Source organism: Schistocerca piceifrons, chromosome 7 (genome assembly GCF_021461385.2).
Source record: "Schistocerca piceifrons isolate TAMUIC-IGC-003096 chromosome 7, iqSchPice1.1, whole genome shotgun sequence".
Taxonomy (NCBI): domain Eukaryota; kingdom Metazoa; phylum Arthropoda; class Insecta; order Orthoptera; family Acrididae; genus Schistocerca; species Schistocerca piceifrons.
The window spans coordinates 466,892,995-466,911,232 of NC_060144.1; the positions used below are offsets into that span (position 1 = coordinate 466,892,995).

The following is an 18,238-nucleotide window of genomic DNA, read 5'->3' on the forward strand; positions in this document are numbered from 1 at the left end:
GTTCAATCTTTGTGTTACTTTATTATCCATAGTGGAAGGTCTTTCTCTCTCTGTCTCGTCTTACTCAACTTCTTTGTCTGATGGACATGAAGAACTCGTTGATTGCAGAAGGTACTGCCAGACTCAGACTTTAACTGGCTGGGATGTTTTCTATAGCCAGTCTGTCCACCAGCCCCTCTCTCAAGCAAGCTATTAAAAACAGGAATTTTTTGCCATTTTCTAGACCCTTAGTTGAAATGTTATGTTATTCACCATATGTTGGCTCAACTGTATGTGAAGGCATATAATTGGTTTAAGCAGTTTTTCTTCGGAGGGGTCAAGACCCCCATGACAGTCCCTTGGATCCAAGACTGAAAGTGACGCTTCCACCTCCTGCCCAACCTGGAAAGTTTCGTTCATCGTAAGGACTCATAACTATTGAAACGTCCCCTTAGAAAAATTTATTAATGACTGTGCTGATAAACCTCTTACATTATTTGATTTTCAAACAGCTGAGCAGAACTGAACGTACTCAGACATTTCGCTCTTTGCCTATTCTGATCAACACTAAACTGACGCACAACATTTTTAGCGCAACGCAATCTGACTTTCAAAAATCCCTACAAAAGAATGGCCCTGACTAACAATAACCTATACCTTTCATGAATCACTTACCTCACAAAAATCTTCGTTACTCGAACTACTGCAATAGAGCGAGCGCCACTACTGCCAGCTAAATAAAAGATTCAAACTACTGAAGACACTAACTACTGATAAGCACGGTTAGCAAATGAAAGATTTTGATAGAGAACAAACAATGTATTTACCTTAATAATGTTCCAAAGTCATCATATATATATATATCTGTTCATGATATCCAATATTACAAATTTACTCTTTCTGATGGACACACGTTCAGATTGTCTGCTCTCAAAATTCTGCCATCTCTCTCCCCACATCCACCACTGCTGGCGGCTCACCTCCAACTGCGCAACGCCACACGCTGTTCACATCCAACTGCCCAACACTACCATAGCAAAATTTCCAACAATGCAAAGCACCCAAAGACTGCACACAGCACAGTCAGTGATTTTCATACAGAGCGCTACCTGGCGTTACCAACATAAAAACCTAAACAGCCTACTTACACTATTACCTCCAAGCTGAGAACCTACACACCAGAGTCCACCTCCTTAGCTGAGAGCTCGGCATGGTTGACCACCATGCGTAAGACATGGGTGCGATTCTTGGTACTGCCAGGGATTTTTCCTTAATGGGAGGATTGGAATGGGGTGCGCACCGCCTCGTGATGCCACCTGAAGAGCTCTTTGACCGAGTAGTAGTGGCACCAGGTCTGTTAACGGTTGGGAGTGCGCGTGCGGTGTGCTGACTCCCCCCCCTCCCCCCTCTCCCCTCATATAGCATCTCACATGACGCCATTGGCTGATGGATGACACGGCGGTCAGTCGGGCCCAACAGCCTCACATATAACCAGAACGGCTTTGCAGTATCGTTCAGTCGTCTGCTGTTAACGTTACTTTTCCTTAGTATATAGACACGAATTTTATGCTTTTTCTTATTAACGCAAGTGTATTAAAAACTAAATGCAATTTTATTCGTAGTTTACAGTCGCGACGTGCCTGAAGACATGAGAGGTACAGGGCGTGTCAAATGGTATGGTACAACTTTAATGTGTTATGGCATCCAAACTACTTAAGATATCACACCACTTCTGACTCGCGTAACACTCTGTCTCACAAAGTTCTTATGTAATTCAATTTTGGTGCCACGCACAACATCCAGTCTGTATTTGAACTCTGTCCACACTCGGCGCAACGTATCTACAACAACTGTGGGTATGGCAACAACGACTCAGCTCTTTAAATCATTAATGTGGTTGACAGGCGTTTGGTAGACTCTGTCCTGGACGTGTCCTCATAGAAAGAAGCCCATCGGTGTAATGTTAGGCAACCTAGGAGGCCAGTGAATTGAACCAGCCCTGCTAATCCAACAATTTGCAAACGTCTGGTGTAGATCATCTCATTGTGCCGGTACACCATCTTGTTGGCGAACTTTTCTTAGAATTAATTGTTTTTTCTGAGAAAAAATGGTCCCGTAATGCGATCAACCATCAAACAACGCCACCTACTCACTTTCGGGCTGTCACGTGCTTCTTTCATCACAGTATGCGGATTGGCTGTGCCCCAGATGCGAATATTGTATTTGCTTACCTTACGACACACGTGGAATGTTGCCTCGCCACAAAATTCTAGGTTGGATAGAAAACTCCACCCTCGTCTAAACAGTGAAGGACGTCCACAGAGATTTGGACCCGTAATGCCTTGTAGTATGCTTTCGATACGTGCAACAGTTGTAATCGGTATGGATGCATCTTTAAACGTTTCCGAAGGACCCGGTGTACTCACGCCCTAGGGGTTTACTGCTCCTTCGACACAAGTTCAGACAGACTTCCTTGCTGAACGTCGAAAAGCCAGCCGCATCCAAGTCGTCCAGTATGATGCTTAACATCAACAGTTGTTGTCTGGATAAAATGCTTGTACCGCCTACGTATCGACGTCCACCTGGGTGGTTGCTTCCTCTACCGCGTTTGGAAGTTCATTTGATCCAGTGCATCCGATTTGGTCTGAATAAACCATTCCACACACAGAGGTTTTTCTTGAACCGTTGTCATCATCCTTCACTCACGACTTCTAACATACACAAACACACAAACAAAACTTTGAGTTTGTCCGTCACATCAGCCAAACATGGTGTGAATATCTCAATTAGTTTGGATGCTATTGTATATCAAAATTATAGTGTACCTTTTGCGACACCCTTTACAACCAATATAAACCACGTAACATATATTAGTGTTTAATTTTAACACTGTTCATTTTGTACCCTGTCAGTCCATCATTTTCTATTATTTTCTTCCTTCTCAGCGAGATGAAGACGTTAAAAGTTCATCTTTTACAAGAATTATCTGTGTCAGTTTTTTAGAATCTTGAACCAAGGAAAACAAAGGAACACGAGAGCATAATGAACAAACGCAAGGATCATAGCTACCAATGAAGATAGCAACACAATTTAAAAGATGACATCCTTTCTTATGAGTTTCTTACGCTTAGTCATTTTCTCATCTTTTCTTTCGTTTTATTTTTCTTACAGTTTTCAAAAACAAAATGTATGACATTATCGTAACAGAAATGCTCTTTTCCATGACCTCGTCTTGCCAGGAATAAGAAAGATAATGAGATATACAAGCAACAACTGATCTTCGTCACTCCCACAGGTGCTAAAATTCATTAATGAGACACCGATACAGTACGAAGAGACGATATAAAATACAAACTTTCAATAGCAAGAAAAGCATTTCTGGAAAAGAGAATGTGGTTAACATAAAGGGTATATTTTAATGGTAGGAAGTCTTTTCTTAAGTAATGTGGAATATAACATTTTGCGGGAGTAAAAACCGGACGATAAACGGTAAATCAAGAAGACAGTAGAAGTTTTTGAGATGTGGTGCTACAGAAGGACGCTAAATTAGATGTAGGAATCGGACATGTGATCAGGAGGTACTGAATCAATCTGGGGGAGAAAAGAAATTTTTCTTACAAGTTGACTAAATAAAGGAATCGGTTGATGGGAGACATACTGAGCACCAAGAAACCATCAGTTTGGTAGTGGAGGTAGGTGTAAGGGAGTTAAAATCATGTAAGGAGAGCAAGACGACTTCTGTAAGCAGGTTCAAATGTAAGTAGGCTGCGGAATTTGTTTTTTTAACTTCTCGGGCTATAAAACCTTTCTATCATCGTTTTGTTTCTCCGAAGTTTATTGCTTGTGGTGTAGAAAAAATAAATACCACTCTTCATACATTCTAGTCCGCATTGACAAATCTGGTAATATTGGAGGTGTATTTACGTAACCAGTAATCGACGTTATCAGCTGATAACCTACGTAATTAGTGGGTCTCCACGAGCCGTTGACCATCGTGTAGCTGGAACACGGATACACTGCTAGCAGCCAAAAAGAAACATATTAGTCATGACGCTGGCGATGTGTTGGCGCCAACCCACGCCAGCAGCAGCCGCTACGTCAGCGGTGCCACCCTCGCGTCGACACCTGGACGAGAACGTGCCAGAGATCGCACCAAAAAGCGTTGCATTTCTGCTTGCCACGTGGCAGCGACCTACGGCATTGGTAACGTAACGCATGTGCCTCCACGCCCCTCTAAAACCTGTTTCTCCTTGCGTTCGACACTTTCCATATGAGGCTCCGTCGACCTGCGACTATCGATTGCTACGTCACTGCGCGCCGGTTCCGGCGGCTGCCGCTAGAGGCGCAGCAGTCGCAGCTAAGGTATTTAACTAAGTTCCTCGGGGCGGGCGCGGTATATCGCTGGAAGGCAGCATACAGTGTGGTTGAGTGTGAACGCTAGCAACCGGCTACTCGCACTTCACGCTTAATTTTTTTGCTAGTCTCATCTGCCGCGTGTGACTCACCTCCTACGACAAGAACAATGGCGGACGGCGTGAAGAGGAATATCCCCATCAAGCTGGGAGACTTCAGCGTCATTGACACAGAATTCAGCAGCATCCGCGAAAGATTTGACGCCGAGATGCGCAAAATGGAGGAAGAGATGGCGCGCTTCAGGTCCGAACTGATGAACCGGGAGTCCAACTTCTTCACGAAGAGCACAACCAGGTCAGTGCACGGTTCGCATTGTAATTAAGTCAAGTACTAAACTCTGTTAACTATTCAGTGAGCCACCGGAGAGATTTTCCTTTCTATTTTATTCGGTATTTCTAGTTACCTCTCGTATTATTCTTAACGAAGCGCACCGGTGCTTTAGTAACAGACTAACAGATAATTTCGATGCTCGCTTGAGATTTTACAGTCACGAATTATAAGAGGTAAAGTTACAGTAACACACAAATTCTGTGAATGGCAGGCAGCCTCAAAACTTTCATGTAATTTGTTTCGTGTTTATTGTTCCAGAAGAGCTACTGCAAGGTGCATCAGTTTATTTTTACTATTGAATTAAAAAAGAAAATCTTTAGTTATGTTCTGGGATTGTATTGCGGTTAACGATAAGGTCCGGTGATACAGAGTAAGGAATGTTTTAATATGCAATTAATTGTTTTGTGTTGTACGTGTTCAAATTGTAGAAATTATAGTTGTTTGAACAGTTCAAGTGGTTTCTTCGGCATTTACAAACTTCTATCACAGAAAGTAAGCGCTCTAAACAACTTACTTCTGAAAGTAGGCTTATGTAGTGCTGTCAATGATTTTAATGCGGGTGCCCTCTAGATGTATATTGTTTTAAAGTGTGCATGACTAACAAATGATTTTCTGGAAATGAAGTATTGTTGTCAGATCTTTGTTGGGTTTCTTCCGAAAAAGCGAGGTGGCACACTGCTTAAGTTACTGGATTTGTATACAGGAGAAGACGTGTTCAACTCCTTGTTCAAGTATCCTGCTTCCAGGGTTTCACGTGGTACGTGCATCACCCATGATTCTTTGACCACGGGTGATTCTTTGCACTATTATTCTTCGAACAGAACATTTGTCCATATAACACTAGACGTGGGACGGACACTAACTTCTACACCTTCCGCTCTATATCAGTCTGGGTAAATAACAAAGACTGAGTAACTGTGAATGCCACCTCCACAGACTGTTAGATCCGGCATAATTATCGTTGCTCATAAGAGTACCCTATTAATTTTCAACACAAAATAATATGAATGACCTAGTGGAGAATATCGGAAGCTCGCATGAGATTGCTCGCGAAAGGTACTAATGTATTTAGAAAAGTCCCGAAACACTGTTGAGGAAGTTTGGAAAACTGGCATGCGCAGCTGACTTCAGAACTATCCTGCTGCCACCGACGTTCATCTGGTGTTAAGGACCGCGAAGACAAGAAGAGGAGAACCAGGGCTCGTACTGAAGCATACAGACTGTCACTCGGTCGCTCCGTTTGTTACAAGAATAGGAAAGACAAGTGACTAGCATTAACACACTCGTCCACCACCATGCACCTCACAGTGTCTTGCGGAGTATGTCTGTAGATACGGCAGACAGCTGAAGTTCAGGAGGAAGTGCAGACGAACAACGTTTGGTGCGAGGGTTGACGGTTGACCAGCATAGGCAAATGTAGTGTGTTGTGCATAAATAGCCAGAAATAACAGTTAGTGTTTGTTTACACGGTTGGTGATTAGATAATGGAAGCAGTCGTATCCCTTGCATATCTGGGAGTATAAGCACGGAGCGATTTAAAGTGAAAAGACTACACAAAACCACTGGTAAGAAATGCAGATGGCAGGAAGAGCTTCAATGGGAGAGTCGTCAGAAGTGTAGTCGCCCCACGAAGAATGTTACAGATGATTGAGTATCACGCTTCTGTCGAGGACAGATTAGTAAGGTCGAAAGCGTCTTGGAGACGTTCACCCGACTTAATCAGACGCCGAAGAGAGAGGTCATGCATCACGGTGTTAACTGTTGAAATTCCGCGAGTGTACGAGCCTAGAAGAGTCAACCAATATATTCCTTCCTCCTGCGTGTATTTCACTAAAAGGTCGAGAAGACAAAATTACAGACTTACGAGATCACACAGAGGCTTAACATAATACTTTTATTTCCATGCGCATCATTCACGACTGGAACAGGAAACGAGGGAAATGACGACGACACACGAAATACTTTCCACGGCACACCCTGAGCTAGCTTACGGGATACAGATGTAGAAAGAGAGCTAATGTTTATCCCCAGGGTGTACTCGTGACTGCTGTGATTACGGTCCATGGTTTGCCCACAGGACTTACGTGGGGTTATTCTTGCGGTGTGCGGTGAAAATTCAATTTCCTGTTGCCGACAGAGGCGGCCGCTGTTTGAAGTAGAGGGGCAGAGCAGACCGGAAGTGCGGGGGCGGCGACGGCGGCGGCTCACTTTTTGCTCGTCGCCCGCAGGGGCGTTCCACAGTCTGGCCCCTGCCGCAGCGGAAGCTGTCTTCAATGGGTGGGGAGGGCATAAAAAATGTACAATAAAATACAGGCCAAACTCACAGCTACCGCACGCTGAATGCGGACCTTATAAGGGAAGAGAAACGCAGGCTTCGATCATTGCGGAAAGTTGGATATCAAGCCACATTCAGTGTCTCTGTAGACGCCTTCTAGCAGAAGTTGTTGGAGGGTAACATGGTAATGGTTCTCCTGAATTTTTCCCAGTGAACCCGGCATGTGACTTTGAACTACCCGTGATGTCACCATTTTTTGAACTTACAAGGGCAAACTACGTTTAAACCTATGCAACTAATTCCCCGCTTTTCGTCGCGGGAACATCGTACTACTCATAAAACGGAGATAGAAGATACTGGGAGCAAGTTTGGAAAAAAGTGACTTAAGCATTCACGGTGATTACAAAGTCTTCACAGACACCTTGCACGAATCCGGATATCTCCATTTAAGAAGAGGTTTCCAAGAAAACCTCGCAGACTGACATGAAAGTATAACGTGTCACTTCGGGAGATAGAGGTAAAGAAAATAGCTGTTAGATGCTGTGTTCAAACGGATTTTTAATTACGCTATCGAGGGAAAATTATTCCTTCGAGGTAGCTTTTGCTAGATCGCATGCAAATATGAATTAAAAATAAGAGGAAAGCAAGACCGTATCAGTTATCTACTGACAAACACAAATACTAGGGTAAATCAATTTTAACGACTTAAGAATTTCGATAAAATGGGAGTCTCATTACTGATTTGCATAAGTCGTAACACTGTTTCCGAAAACCTTCCCGCCATGCTTGCTCATTTAGAATAATCTTTCTTCTTACCTGTTTTGCATCAATAATTAGCGACGAAAGTGGATGACTATAAGTGCTAGTACGGCTGGTCCCGGTGGAGGTTCAAGTCCTCCCTCGGGCATGGGTGTGTGTGTGTTTGTCCTTAGGATAATTTAAGTTAAGTAGTGTGTAAGCTTAGGGACTGATGACCTTAGCAGTTAAGTCCCATAAGATTTCACACACATTTGAACTTTTTTTGTAAGTGCTAGTATGTAGCCCTTCAACGGGAGGATACCAAAGAATAAATGCGCGTTTGATGACTTCTCATCCTCGATAAAGCTATCGAATGAGGGTTCTTCGCTGTTGGAAGTATTCCGAGAAAATTGTAATTGACATTGAAAGCACTTTAACGACAAGAACTCCGTGATAAAAAAAAGTAATTTAAAATGCCAACCAACGCGATCTAATTAATTTATCTCTGCATGTAAATTCAGGAGGACCAATTAATTTCTCAGAACATATCTTACACAGTTGACTTTTTGAATCATTTTTAATTACATTCGACGCATGAGTCATTACCTATGATTTCTTCGGTAATCATTGTAATATCAGAGATGTAGTTTTTGAATACCGCTGTGGTATAAAATTAGAAAGAAAATCCTTTTCGTTACCAGGTAGGGACAGAGTTTTATAGCTTTCTGAAAAATCGTTACTTGAGCCCCTGAAATCTTTCAAGGAACATATGTCTTCAAAATTTGAAGCTGGTGTTCACGTTGTAACAAATGCATACACACCGGTATGAAAGCGTAGCCGCTACAGAAATATCGATAAACGTTCTACGTGACCACATTTTATGATTATTTTTGTACCAGTAAATCAGCAGTTATGCCTGCTTTGAGTTGCTCCTGAGATGCATGGCTGATTTTCAGGTTAGTGTTCAATGTAAGCCACTCTCAGTTAAATAAACTCATTGTTTCTCAAAACAACTATTAACAATTCATGCGATTATAAATAAAAACAAACTTTCACAGGAACTGTATCAAAAGATCACTCATCCCTTTCAATAGCCACTAACGCTGTTTCCGGTAGCTTCCCTGGTAGATGAAATTATCAAAACTGATGGAAGAGCTAAATTTATTGTGATCATATTTTCTACTATTTTAACTCTTTCGAATCTGTGAGAAACGAAAATCTGTGTGCTGAAAACGAAAAGTGTGAAATCTTCGTACTAATCAAGAACGTCTGTGGGACATTAAATGATGGCTAAATCGTTTACAAGAATTCTTTCGTAAATTCTTAAGTAGTGCAATCTTTCGTCCGACTGGGAAACTAGCAGATGCGAAAATTTTTTTGAGTTAGGTTGCACTGCTTGTTTTCTCTTGGCGACAAACTGTTCGTGGAGAAGCTAGTTTGAAGGAGCCACCATTTCTGCGGGCGTGCGATTGTAACAGCCGAATGACTGGCTTAAGTGACGTCAAAAGGGCAGGGGAGCTGAGTAATGTTCCAGTGATATTAAAAGCGAAGCGAAGAGAGGTCTTGACACAGTTTCTACAGGCCAGTTCACATCTAAGATGACAGCTGTGGATCAACTGTAAAATTAAGCCAGGTTATGGCCAAACCTTACGCCGACGGCTAGGTCACTGGTGCCCTGTTCTAGTTGGGCAAGTATGGAAAGGGATACAGCATTAGTCTTGCGTAATGAACCATCTCAGCATTTCGGGAATCTACAGAGAACCGGTATCAATACGATGACAAGGATATGAGTCCTGGTTGTCCCCCACACGGGTCCTGTTTCTTAGTCACCGTGCAATCTCGACGGACGCGAAGCAATTGGAGTTCTTTTTGCCTGGTGGCGCACGTCAGGAGGACCGTCAAATCATGCACTGGGTACTTGCGTCATAGTGAATCTTTCTTAGAAAGTACAATGAAGAATTATAAAACCTTCATTTCTCATACTTCATAGGTCTTCTTCTCACTAATTTCGCTAGCCTAACAGGAAGTATCGAACAAGCCGATAACGGTTATTCACTGAAGTATCACACCGCCATTAGTCTTAACAGTATTAATCACACTCCAAAAACGACTTCTGATACTTGCACCAATGAGAACTCCGAGCCTGTATCTGAGAAACGGCAGTTGCAATGCAGTTAATTACGCTGCAAACAGCCTACCGAATTCGCGAACGTAATTTGTAAGTCATATTTAAAATATAACAGCGCAAAATTTTTGGCGACACACGATAACCTCTTCCCGTTGAGGCCACGCGTCTGATCTAACTGGGCGTTTTAACTTAAGCATTAACTGGCTGGGCTGGGCTGTTTTGAGGGAAGAGACCAAACTGCGAGGTCATCGGTCTCATCGGTTTAGGGAAGGACGGGGAAGGAAGCCGGCCGTGCCCTTTCAAAGGAACCATCTCGGCATTTGCCTGGAGCGATTTAGGGAAATCACGGAAAACCTAAATCAGGATGGACAGACGCGGGATTGAACCGTCGTCCTCCCGAATGCGAGTCCAGTGTGCTAACCACTGCGCCACCTCGCTCGGTCATTAATTGGCGACTGGGCATATGCTGCGCTGCATCAGTGAAGCTAAAAGTGTATGTGCTATGAATATAAATCAAAAAAAGGAGTTGCAATTTACAGGCTAAAATGCAGCTGCAGCGTTCAAAATGAAGTCAACAAAACCGTTGTATTGATGAAGACATGTGTAAATGTATTGAAGAAGGGTGAAAGTCCAAAACGCGTCGTGGAAAAAACAAAGCTATACAAAAGTGCTTGGTTGCTGTATTTATTAAAGTAAAAATAAGTCGATATAAAAAATATGGATCTTCAGTTGCCTATTGATAGAGACCAATGTTCTGACGTAATATTTACCAGGAGATCTCGAGGATTGTCTGATTACCGGCATATACTGCTCGTTTAGCACCACGTGCGGGGAAATTAGACTTCTTGGCGCACACCTCAACCGTCCCATGCATATCATAAGAGGTACAATCGGACCACGCCTATTTTATAGCTACCCATACTCAGCCACATACCATCTCTAACTCTGCGTCGGGAAAGTGCACTTTTACAGGAGTAAAAAAAAAAAAAAAAAAAAAAAAAAAAAATCAGCCAGACATTCCAATCATCAGTAAAGAAAGGCTTCGCTTTGGAGGAATGTTTGTTGGCAACGGCTTTAATACTAGTAATAGCAGTAGATAAATAGTACTCCGGAACAATTTAAGACGCCGTGCATGTCGACCAAGCCAAACGTCTTTGAATTGTCACGCAAGATCTCGTGTGTTCTTAATCGAATAAGAACCAGTAATGGCAAGTGTGCCAATTTTCTGTTCAAAGTGGTTGTGAGTGTGCTATTGAAAAGCATACTCACCACGTAACTCAAGAACGTCATCCGAGAGCTTTTGCTGGTGACCTAGTAGAGCTCCTGGTGAATGCGGAGTGATCAATAGACCATAATCGTGGATTGGATATTAGTTGGTAATGTGAGATAAATGTAAATAGTAATTTTTAGTGATGTACCCATACGCTAAATAAACAATAAACAAATAGATAACAGCCGCGTGGCATTAGTCGAGCGGTCTAAGGCGCTGCAGTCATGGACTGTGCGGCTGGTCCCGGCGGAGGTTCGAGTCCTCCCTCGGGCATGGGTGCGTGTGATTGTCCTTAGGATAATTTAGGTTAAGTAGTGTGTAAGCTTAGGGACTGATGACCTTAGCAGTAAAGTCCCATAAGATTTCACACACTTTTTTGAACAAATAAATAACAAACCCATGATGGCAGACGGACTAAATCGTTTTGCATTAGTCTAACAAAATCTTTCGACCGTATCATAATTGTAAATCTAATGATATGTTTCCAGGGTATCTTCTGAAATGTTCCATCATATAGTACAATCATAAATCCAAGTAGGAGTGTCGACAGTATTGTTAGTGGTGAAAGAAATTAGTTTATCTTGCTCCAGTTAATTCACGAACGCCAACTGTTTCTCAATTTAAACGAACAGGCAGCCAAATGCTTCATAACTGCTTAGGATGTAGAGATGGAATTCTGGCAGCATGATCTAAAATGAGCACCATTATTTTATTGTACTCCAAGCAGCTGGTGACGCCAACCAGAAATTTTACAGTAAAGCTTGTTCAGACAAACTGTGTGGAAAACTGAGGAATGCGAAGCTTTTAATACTTCCAGCTAAAAAAGTTCAGGGAATGCATCATTAACTGCCGTAAGTAGTTTCGGTAGATATAGCATACCCGCTGTTAGAGACTTTGAGAAGCCGTTTTCATTAAAAGTGTTTGAACTATAGGAAAAGTTTATAAATCATATGCATTCGAGAACAAGAAGATTTGTTGAATGCGCATACGCAATAATCAATGAATGGAGACTAGTGATTAAGGAAACGGAAACATCAATCATCGTAGCAGGTCATATAGGTAGATGCTTTTGGCTACACATAATGTTGTCATAGACAGGAAAGAATGCGGTGTTGAAGCAGACCCGTTTTGTAACAATGCAGACACGAAGAAACACATTCAGAAGGAATTCCACATCACACTGAAAGAGGGAAATTCTTTTGTCGAATATTTTATTAGAAATTCAACACAAAAATTGTCGATAATCTCTCAAGAATAGCTTCAAAATTTAAATAAATGAGTAATTTCCCATACTATTTGTGGACACCTGTTCACTGTAAATAAAATACTATAACTTGCGGTTCCTATCCGAACCACATTCCACTGCTACTACATTCCATAAACTGGAAATTGCAAACAAATAATGGCTGTTACCCGGTAGCTGTTACGTGGCTTTTACTGTATTTCCATCTGGCGAGGATGCTTACCGAAACACAGACACACACAAGCGCGCGCGCTCAGAGATGATCAATGTATAAACAGTAGGCGTCATGACTCATGCCACGTTGAGTCCACTAATATTTCGTTATCGGTTTCTTGGTTAACACCTGTACCCTTTATCGCATCGAAATACTGCACCAGCTCCTCATTAAAAAAAAAAATTAAAAAAGCAAGTACGAAATACTTTTTATTTCATTTTGAGAGCTCTTGACACAGCAGGAAAGGTTGATTAATATATGCAGTACTACTTTTGACAAAAAGAGACGGTAGATGTTTGATGTATCTACTGTAATTCATGTGTAGCTCCACCCGTTACTGCCGGAAATAGTAGGCATTGTGAATGTCACCAGCCCGACCCAGTTCTCCGTGTGAATGCGATCTAGATTGATGATACAGAATAGTTTCTGGAAACTAGAGATGTGTGGAAACCATTTTCCACGTTCCTTAAGAAGTGCGATAGCTATCTGAATTGGACGGGCGGCGTTGCGCACTGTCCGGACTGCAACGCCAGCTCCGGCCTGCGGTCCGCAAGAAGCAGTCAGTGCCTTACTGGGCGGTGACGTCATGGCGGAAGTGAGGCGCTTTGCGGCCGTGGCAAGGCAGGGCAACGTGCCGTATTCTGCAAGCCGGCCCTGTCCCCGCTGGCGTGGGACGCCGCTGTCCGTTCACCTCCACTCCCAACGCTGTTCATTTCTCTGAATGAAACCCCACACGCATCGGTGTGGAATTTGTTTTCCACTCTTAAGCAACATAATCAGAGGCACGATCCAGCAGTCTGTAGCATCCCTGTCTCGCCATGATAACTGTGACGTGTAGTGGCATAGCTTCCATGATCCTTCCTGGCTCGTGACCAGTCGACCGCCAAGCCTACTCATGAAGGAGTGTGGCTGTAGCTGTGTCCATGTGTGCCCCTGTGGGTAGGTGACGTCCGTTATCGATAGGACTGCGGTAAGCTGAATTGGGACACCATACTAGCACGTTTATGTGCTATTGAGTGTTCCTCATGCCCTTCTTCTGACGCAAACCGGAAGCGAGGGATCTTGTTTAAAGGCACGTTTGCCTTTGGGGTTCGATAAGCGAGGAATTATACGAGGGTGAGTCAAATTAAATCTTTAAATATTTTTTTAAATATTATTTATTGTGCAGAAGTGGTACAAAGTTGTATCACTTTTCAACATAATCTCCCCCACCCTCAATGCAAGTCCTCCAGCGCTTACAAAGTGCATAAATTCCTTTACAAAAAAATTCTTTTGGCAGTCTGCGCAACCACTCATGCACCGCGTGGCGTGCCTCTTCATCAGAACGGAACTTCTTTCCACCCATTGCGTCTTTGAGTGGTCCAGACACGTGGAAATCACTTGGGGCAAGGCCTGGTGAGTATGGTGGATCAGGAAGACACTCAAAATGTAGGTCTATGATTGTTGCAACTGTTGTACGGGCAGTGTGGGGCCTTGCATTGTCATGTTGCAAAAGGACACCTGCTGACAGCAATCCACGTCGCTTTGATTTGATTGCAGGCCGCAGATGATTCTTTAGGAGATCTGTGTATGATCCACTGGTGACACTGGCCCCTCTACGCATGGAATACTCCAAAATGACGCCTTTTTCGTCCCAAAAGAGAGTCAGCATAACCTTCCCTGCTGATGGTTCAAATGGCTCTGAGAACTATGGAGCTTAACATCTGAGGTCATCAGTCCCCTAGAACTTAAAACTACTTAAACCTAACTAACCTAAAGACATCACACACATCCATGCCCGAGGCAGGATTCGAACCTGCGACCGTAGCAGCCGCGCGGTTCCCTGCTGATGGTTCTGTTCGAAACTTCTTTGGTTTTGGTGATGAGGAATGGCGCCATTCTTTGTTCGCTCTCTTCGTTTCCGGTTGGTGGAAGTGAACCCAGGTTTCGTCCCCAGTAACGATTCTTGCAAGGAAGTCATCACCTTCTTGTTCTAAATGCCGTAGAAGTTCTTCACAAGCATCAACACGTCGTTCTCTCATTTCAGGAGTCAGCTGCCGTGGCACCCATCTTGCAGACACTTTGTGAAACTGGAGCACTTCATGCACAATGTGGTGTGCCTACCCATGACTAATCTGTAAACATGCTGCAATGTCATTCAGTGTCACTCGGCGGTTTTCCTTCTGTGGTGGCACCGCCAGACACCACACTTGCTAGGTGGTAGCCTTTAAATCGGCCGCGGTCCATTAGTATACGCCGGACCCGCGTGTCGCCACTGTCAGTGATTGCAGACCGAGCGCCATCACACGGCAGGTCTAGAGAGACTTACTAGCACTCACCCCAGTTGTACAGCCGACTTAGCCAGAGATGGATCACTGACAACTACGCTCTCATTTGCCGAGACGATAGTTAGCATAGCCTTCTGCTACGTCATTTGCTACGACCTAGCAAGGCGCCATAGCATTTGATATTGAGATTATAACATGCACCGTCAAGAGCGATGTACACCAACTGTGGATTAAAGTTAAGTATTATATCAACTACGTACTTTATTTGCTACTATTAATTCCCTTAACTGTTCCAGACCTCACGCCAGTAGGCGTGTAATTAAACGCGTGCATTTCGGCCTCCTCTAGCAACACAGTGTTGGCTCTTCTGCCATACACCTTCACTATGGCTTCAACTGCTGCAGTGTTCTGTGGAGTCACAACTCGTTGTGCCTGACCTGGACGAGGAGCATCTTCCACTGCAGTCACACCATTTGCCAACTTCCTACTCCATTGGTAGACTTGCTGCTGTGACAAACATGTATCACCGTACTGAACCTTCATTCGTCGATGAATTTCAATAGGTTTCACACCTTCACTACGCAAAAACCGAATAACACAACCCTGTTCCTCCCCGGTGCAAGTCGCAAGTGGGGCGACCATCTTTATACTGATACTGCGACGGTATGTGTGCATCTGGAATATGCTACCACCTACAGGCCATTCTGCACGCTTACCAACTTACAGGATAACGGCGCTAAATTTCGATTTGTTATTACAGATTTAAGGTTTTCATTGGCTCACCCTCGTATAATCAGACGGTAAGTCATTCAACTGTGTGACCCATTTCATTCCCCGTGAACACCCCTCATATGAGAACACCTCCAACGCAGGTCTGCATACTTGTCTGTTGGCAAACGTGTTGAAAGTGAAAAGGCTGGTTCCACCGTAGCAACAAACTTTTTGTCAAAAATTACTACAGTCCGCCTAGCGACTATTAAGTGTTTTAAGCCACATACAGATGCATCTCTACACCCTTACTGCGCTGATGACACATTCATTTTGGTCTACATATACGTCATTCGAAATTACTTAATATTCGTCACGTTAGTGGACATATGTCCGTGTTAAAGTGTCCGTTGATCTATCTGTATGTAAAAACGCAATCGCGGTCAGCTCAGAAATGTTGGTGACGTGAATCTAAAGGCTAGGACCACTGGACAATGATTTAAAACGCGAAATACGCCATTTCTCATTTTGTGGGAAAACACGGTTCCGATCTTCGATTTTTCAGCGGTTGTGGAGCCTAACGTGAAGAAAACGACTGGTCTTCTGTTGAACATTCGTCGCACACTATAACACACTCAGTTCTAACGGTCAAAACTTCTTTGAGCCATACCCCAGTTCCAAGATCTTCCATATCTCCATATCTTCGCCATCAACGATATGGAACAGTCCTCAACGCTTTTCGAAAATCGAAGAAGACCACATCTACCTACAAATGTCATTTTTAAGTTCTTTTTTGTTAAACAAATCGAGCAGTTTTTCACACGAGTAGTAATTCCTGAACCTATGCTGATTTTTAAAGACAGAATCATCTTTTCCTCGACGGACGTCATAATTTTCGAGCTTAGATATCTTCTTGGAACCTGCATCAGATGAACGATAAAGATTTTGATCTTTGATTCCGTTTTCCGTTCCTTTAACCTTTCTACAAAGAGGAGTGAGTTGTATTCTTTCCCATCGTAAGGGACAAGTCGCAACGCGAAGACGAGCAAGAAAAGGTGTTAAATCATTAGCGTAATTAATGCAAAAAGAAAAGAATAAGTGGACCTGTTGCACTCTTCGTTGTGTATAGTCCCACTTGTTTTCCAGTACAGTATACGAAACTAAATTCTTCAAAATGGTTCAAATGGCTCTGAGTACCATGGGACTTAACTTCTGAGGTCTTCAGTCCCTTAGAACTCAGAACTAATTAAACCTAACTAACCTAAGGGCATCACACACATCCATGCCCGAGGCAGGATTCGAACCTGCGACCGTAGCGGTCACGCAGTTCCAGACTGTAGCGCCTGGAACCTCTCGGCCACTCCGGCCGGCAAACTAAATTCTTCGAAAGGTTAAAACACGAAAAGAAAAAAATATTGCGACAATAGAGAACTGTTTAGTGACGTTATAGTTTTGTTAATGGAAGCAGTCAGACATCTTAATTTACGGCGTGTTTTGCAACTAGTGCTTTTTATTCGCTTAGGATAGGTTGCGAATTTACGCAGTTTTAAGCAATGGGCACTTCAGCGTGGATTTGTAGTCACTTTTGTTAGTTTTATGCTCTTTAGCAAAGGCCATGTGTTGCGTTCTGCAAGAGATGAAATGTTCACTGCTGTGTCCTCTATCGTAACACCCCCACTGAAGCTGTCCATTGGCTTGTCCCGCACTTATTGCACAACTGGTCATGAGCGTATGTTCTTATTGCGACCGTCTGGTCGCTAGTAGGTCGCTGTCGGAGAGTAGCTACGTGAAGAGATATTCAGATGGGAGATTTAATGCCGTCCTACTTCGCTTGTAATCGCTTCTAGTTTACGAGCAGGGAAAGGTGTCATGTTAGCGGCGTCTGAGTGGGGACGGGACAGGGAGATCTAGAAACGGGCGCGCACACCATCCGAGGACATTAGTCAGAGGCCTGAGACGGTGATATTTCACGAGTTGCGTAGGAGGCGGTACGAGGCCGCGCCAGCTGTCGTGCGTTCTATATACTCGCTGCACTTGGCAGCCCACCTATGCGTCATTTATTCAGCGCTGTCAGAACGCCACTCAAGCGCCCGAAAATTGCAACTCAAGGTGCAGACATAACACTTCAGCTCCAATAACAGGCGGTGAATGTTTAAAATCGACATCTTCATCCTTTTTTCCTGGAGGTCAATTTATCAACACGTGTGAAGGCACCAGGCCAGTCGTACCGCTTTCCGTATTCATCCATTTTGGTATTTCTGTAGCCTCGTAACCAAAAAACTTGCAATACCGTGAAGGCGGCATGCGAAAAACGTGAAATAGCCATGAAGTGAAGTACATGCTTCGATATGCAAATGACTGACATTTCGGCTCAACCTATAGGTGGCAATGACGCCGTCTACATTCTCTATACAGAGTGAAATGTATTTAAACCGACAAACCCTGGGAGGTTGTAGGGGACATCAAAACAAATATTTTTCCCTAAAGTCATTTTTTCCTATGATGAGTATTTAAACCGGCGTAGGAAGATTCCTCTGGCGGCAAATTAATTGAACCAACACTTTTCCATTTTTTTATGATCAAGAGACAACACATTAACACAACCGAATTTCAATTACAGTAGATTTTTAAAAATGCCTCCATTGACACTTAAACAAAGGTTACACAGTCGGA

At 43.3% G+C, this 18,238-nt stretch overlaps 1 protein-coding gene across 2 annotated transcripts in view; it reads left to right on the forward strand.

Annotated features, from left to right (window-relative positions):
• Positions 1 to 4,360: 4,360 nt before the first annotated feature.
• Positions 4,361 to 18,238, forward strand: part of LOC124709139 (heat shock protein Hsp-12.2) — a 101,740-nt gene continuing 87,862 nt past the window's right edge. The window contains exon 1 of one of the 2 annotated variants that reach the window (XM_047240808.1): positions 4,361 to 4,686. In XM_047240808.1, the coding sequence (XP_047096764.1) occupies positions 4,502 to 4,686 (185 nt within the window). In that variant the 5' untranslated portion in view covers positions 4,361 to 4,501. The remainder of the gene's footprint in view (positions 4,687 to 18,238) is intronic. The other variant, XM_047240810.1, reaches the window with a different exon arrangement.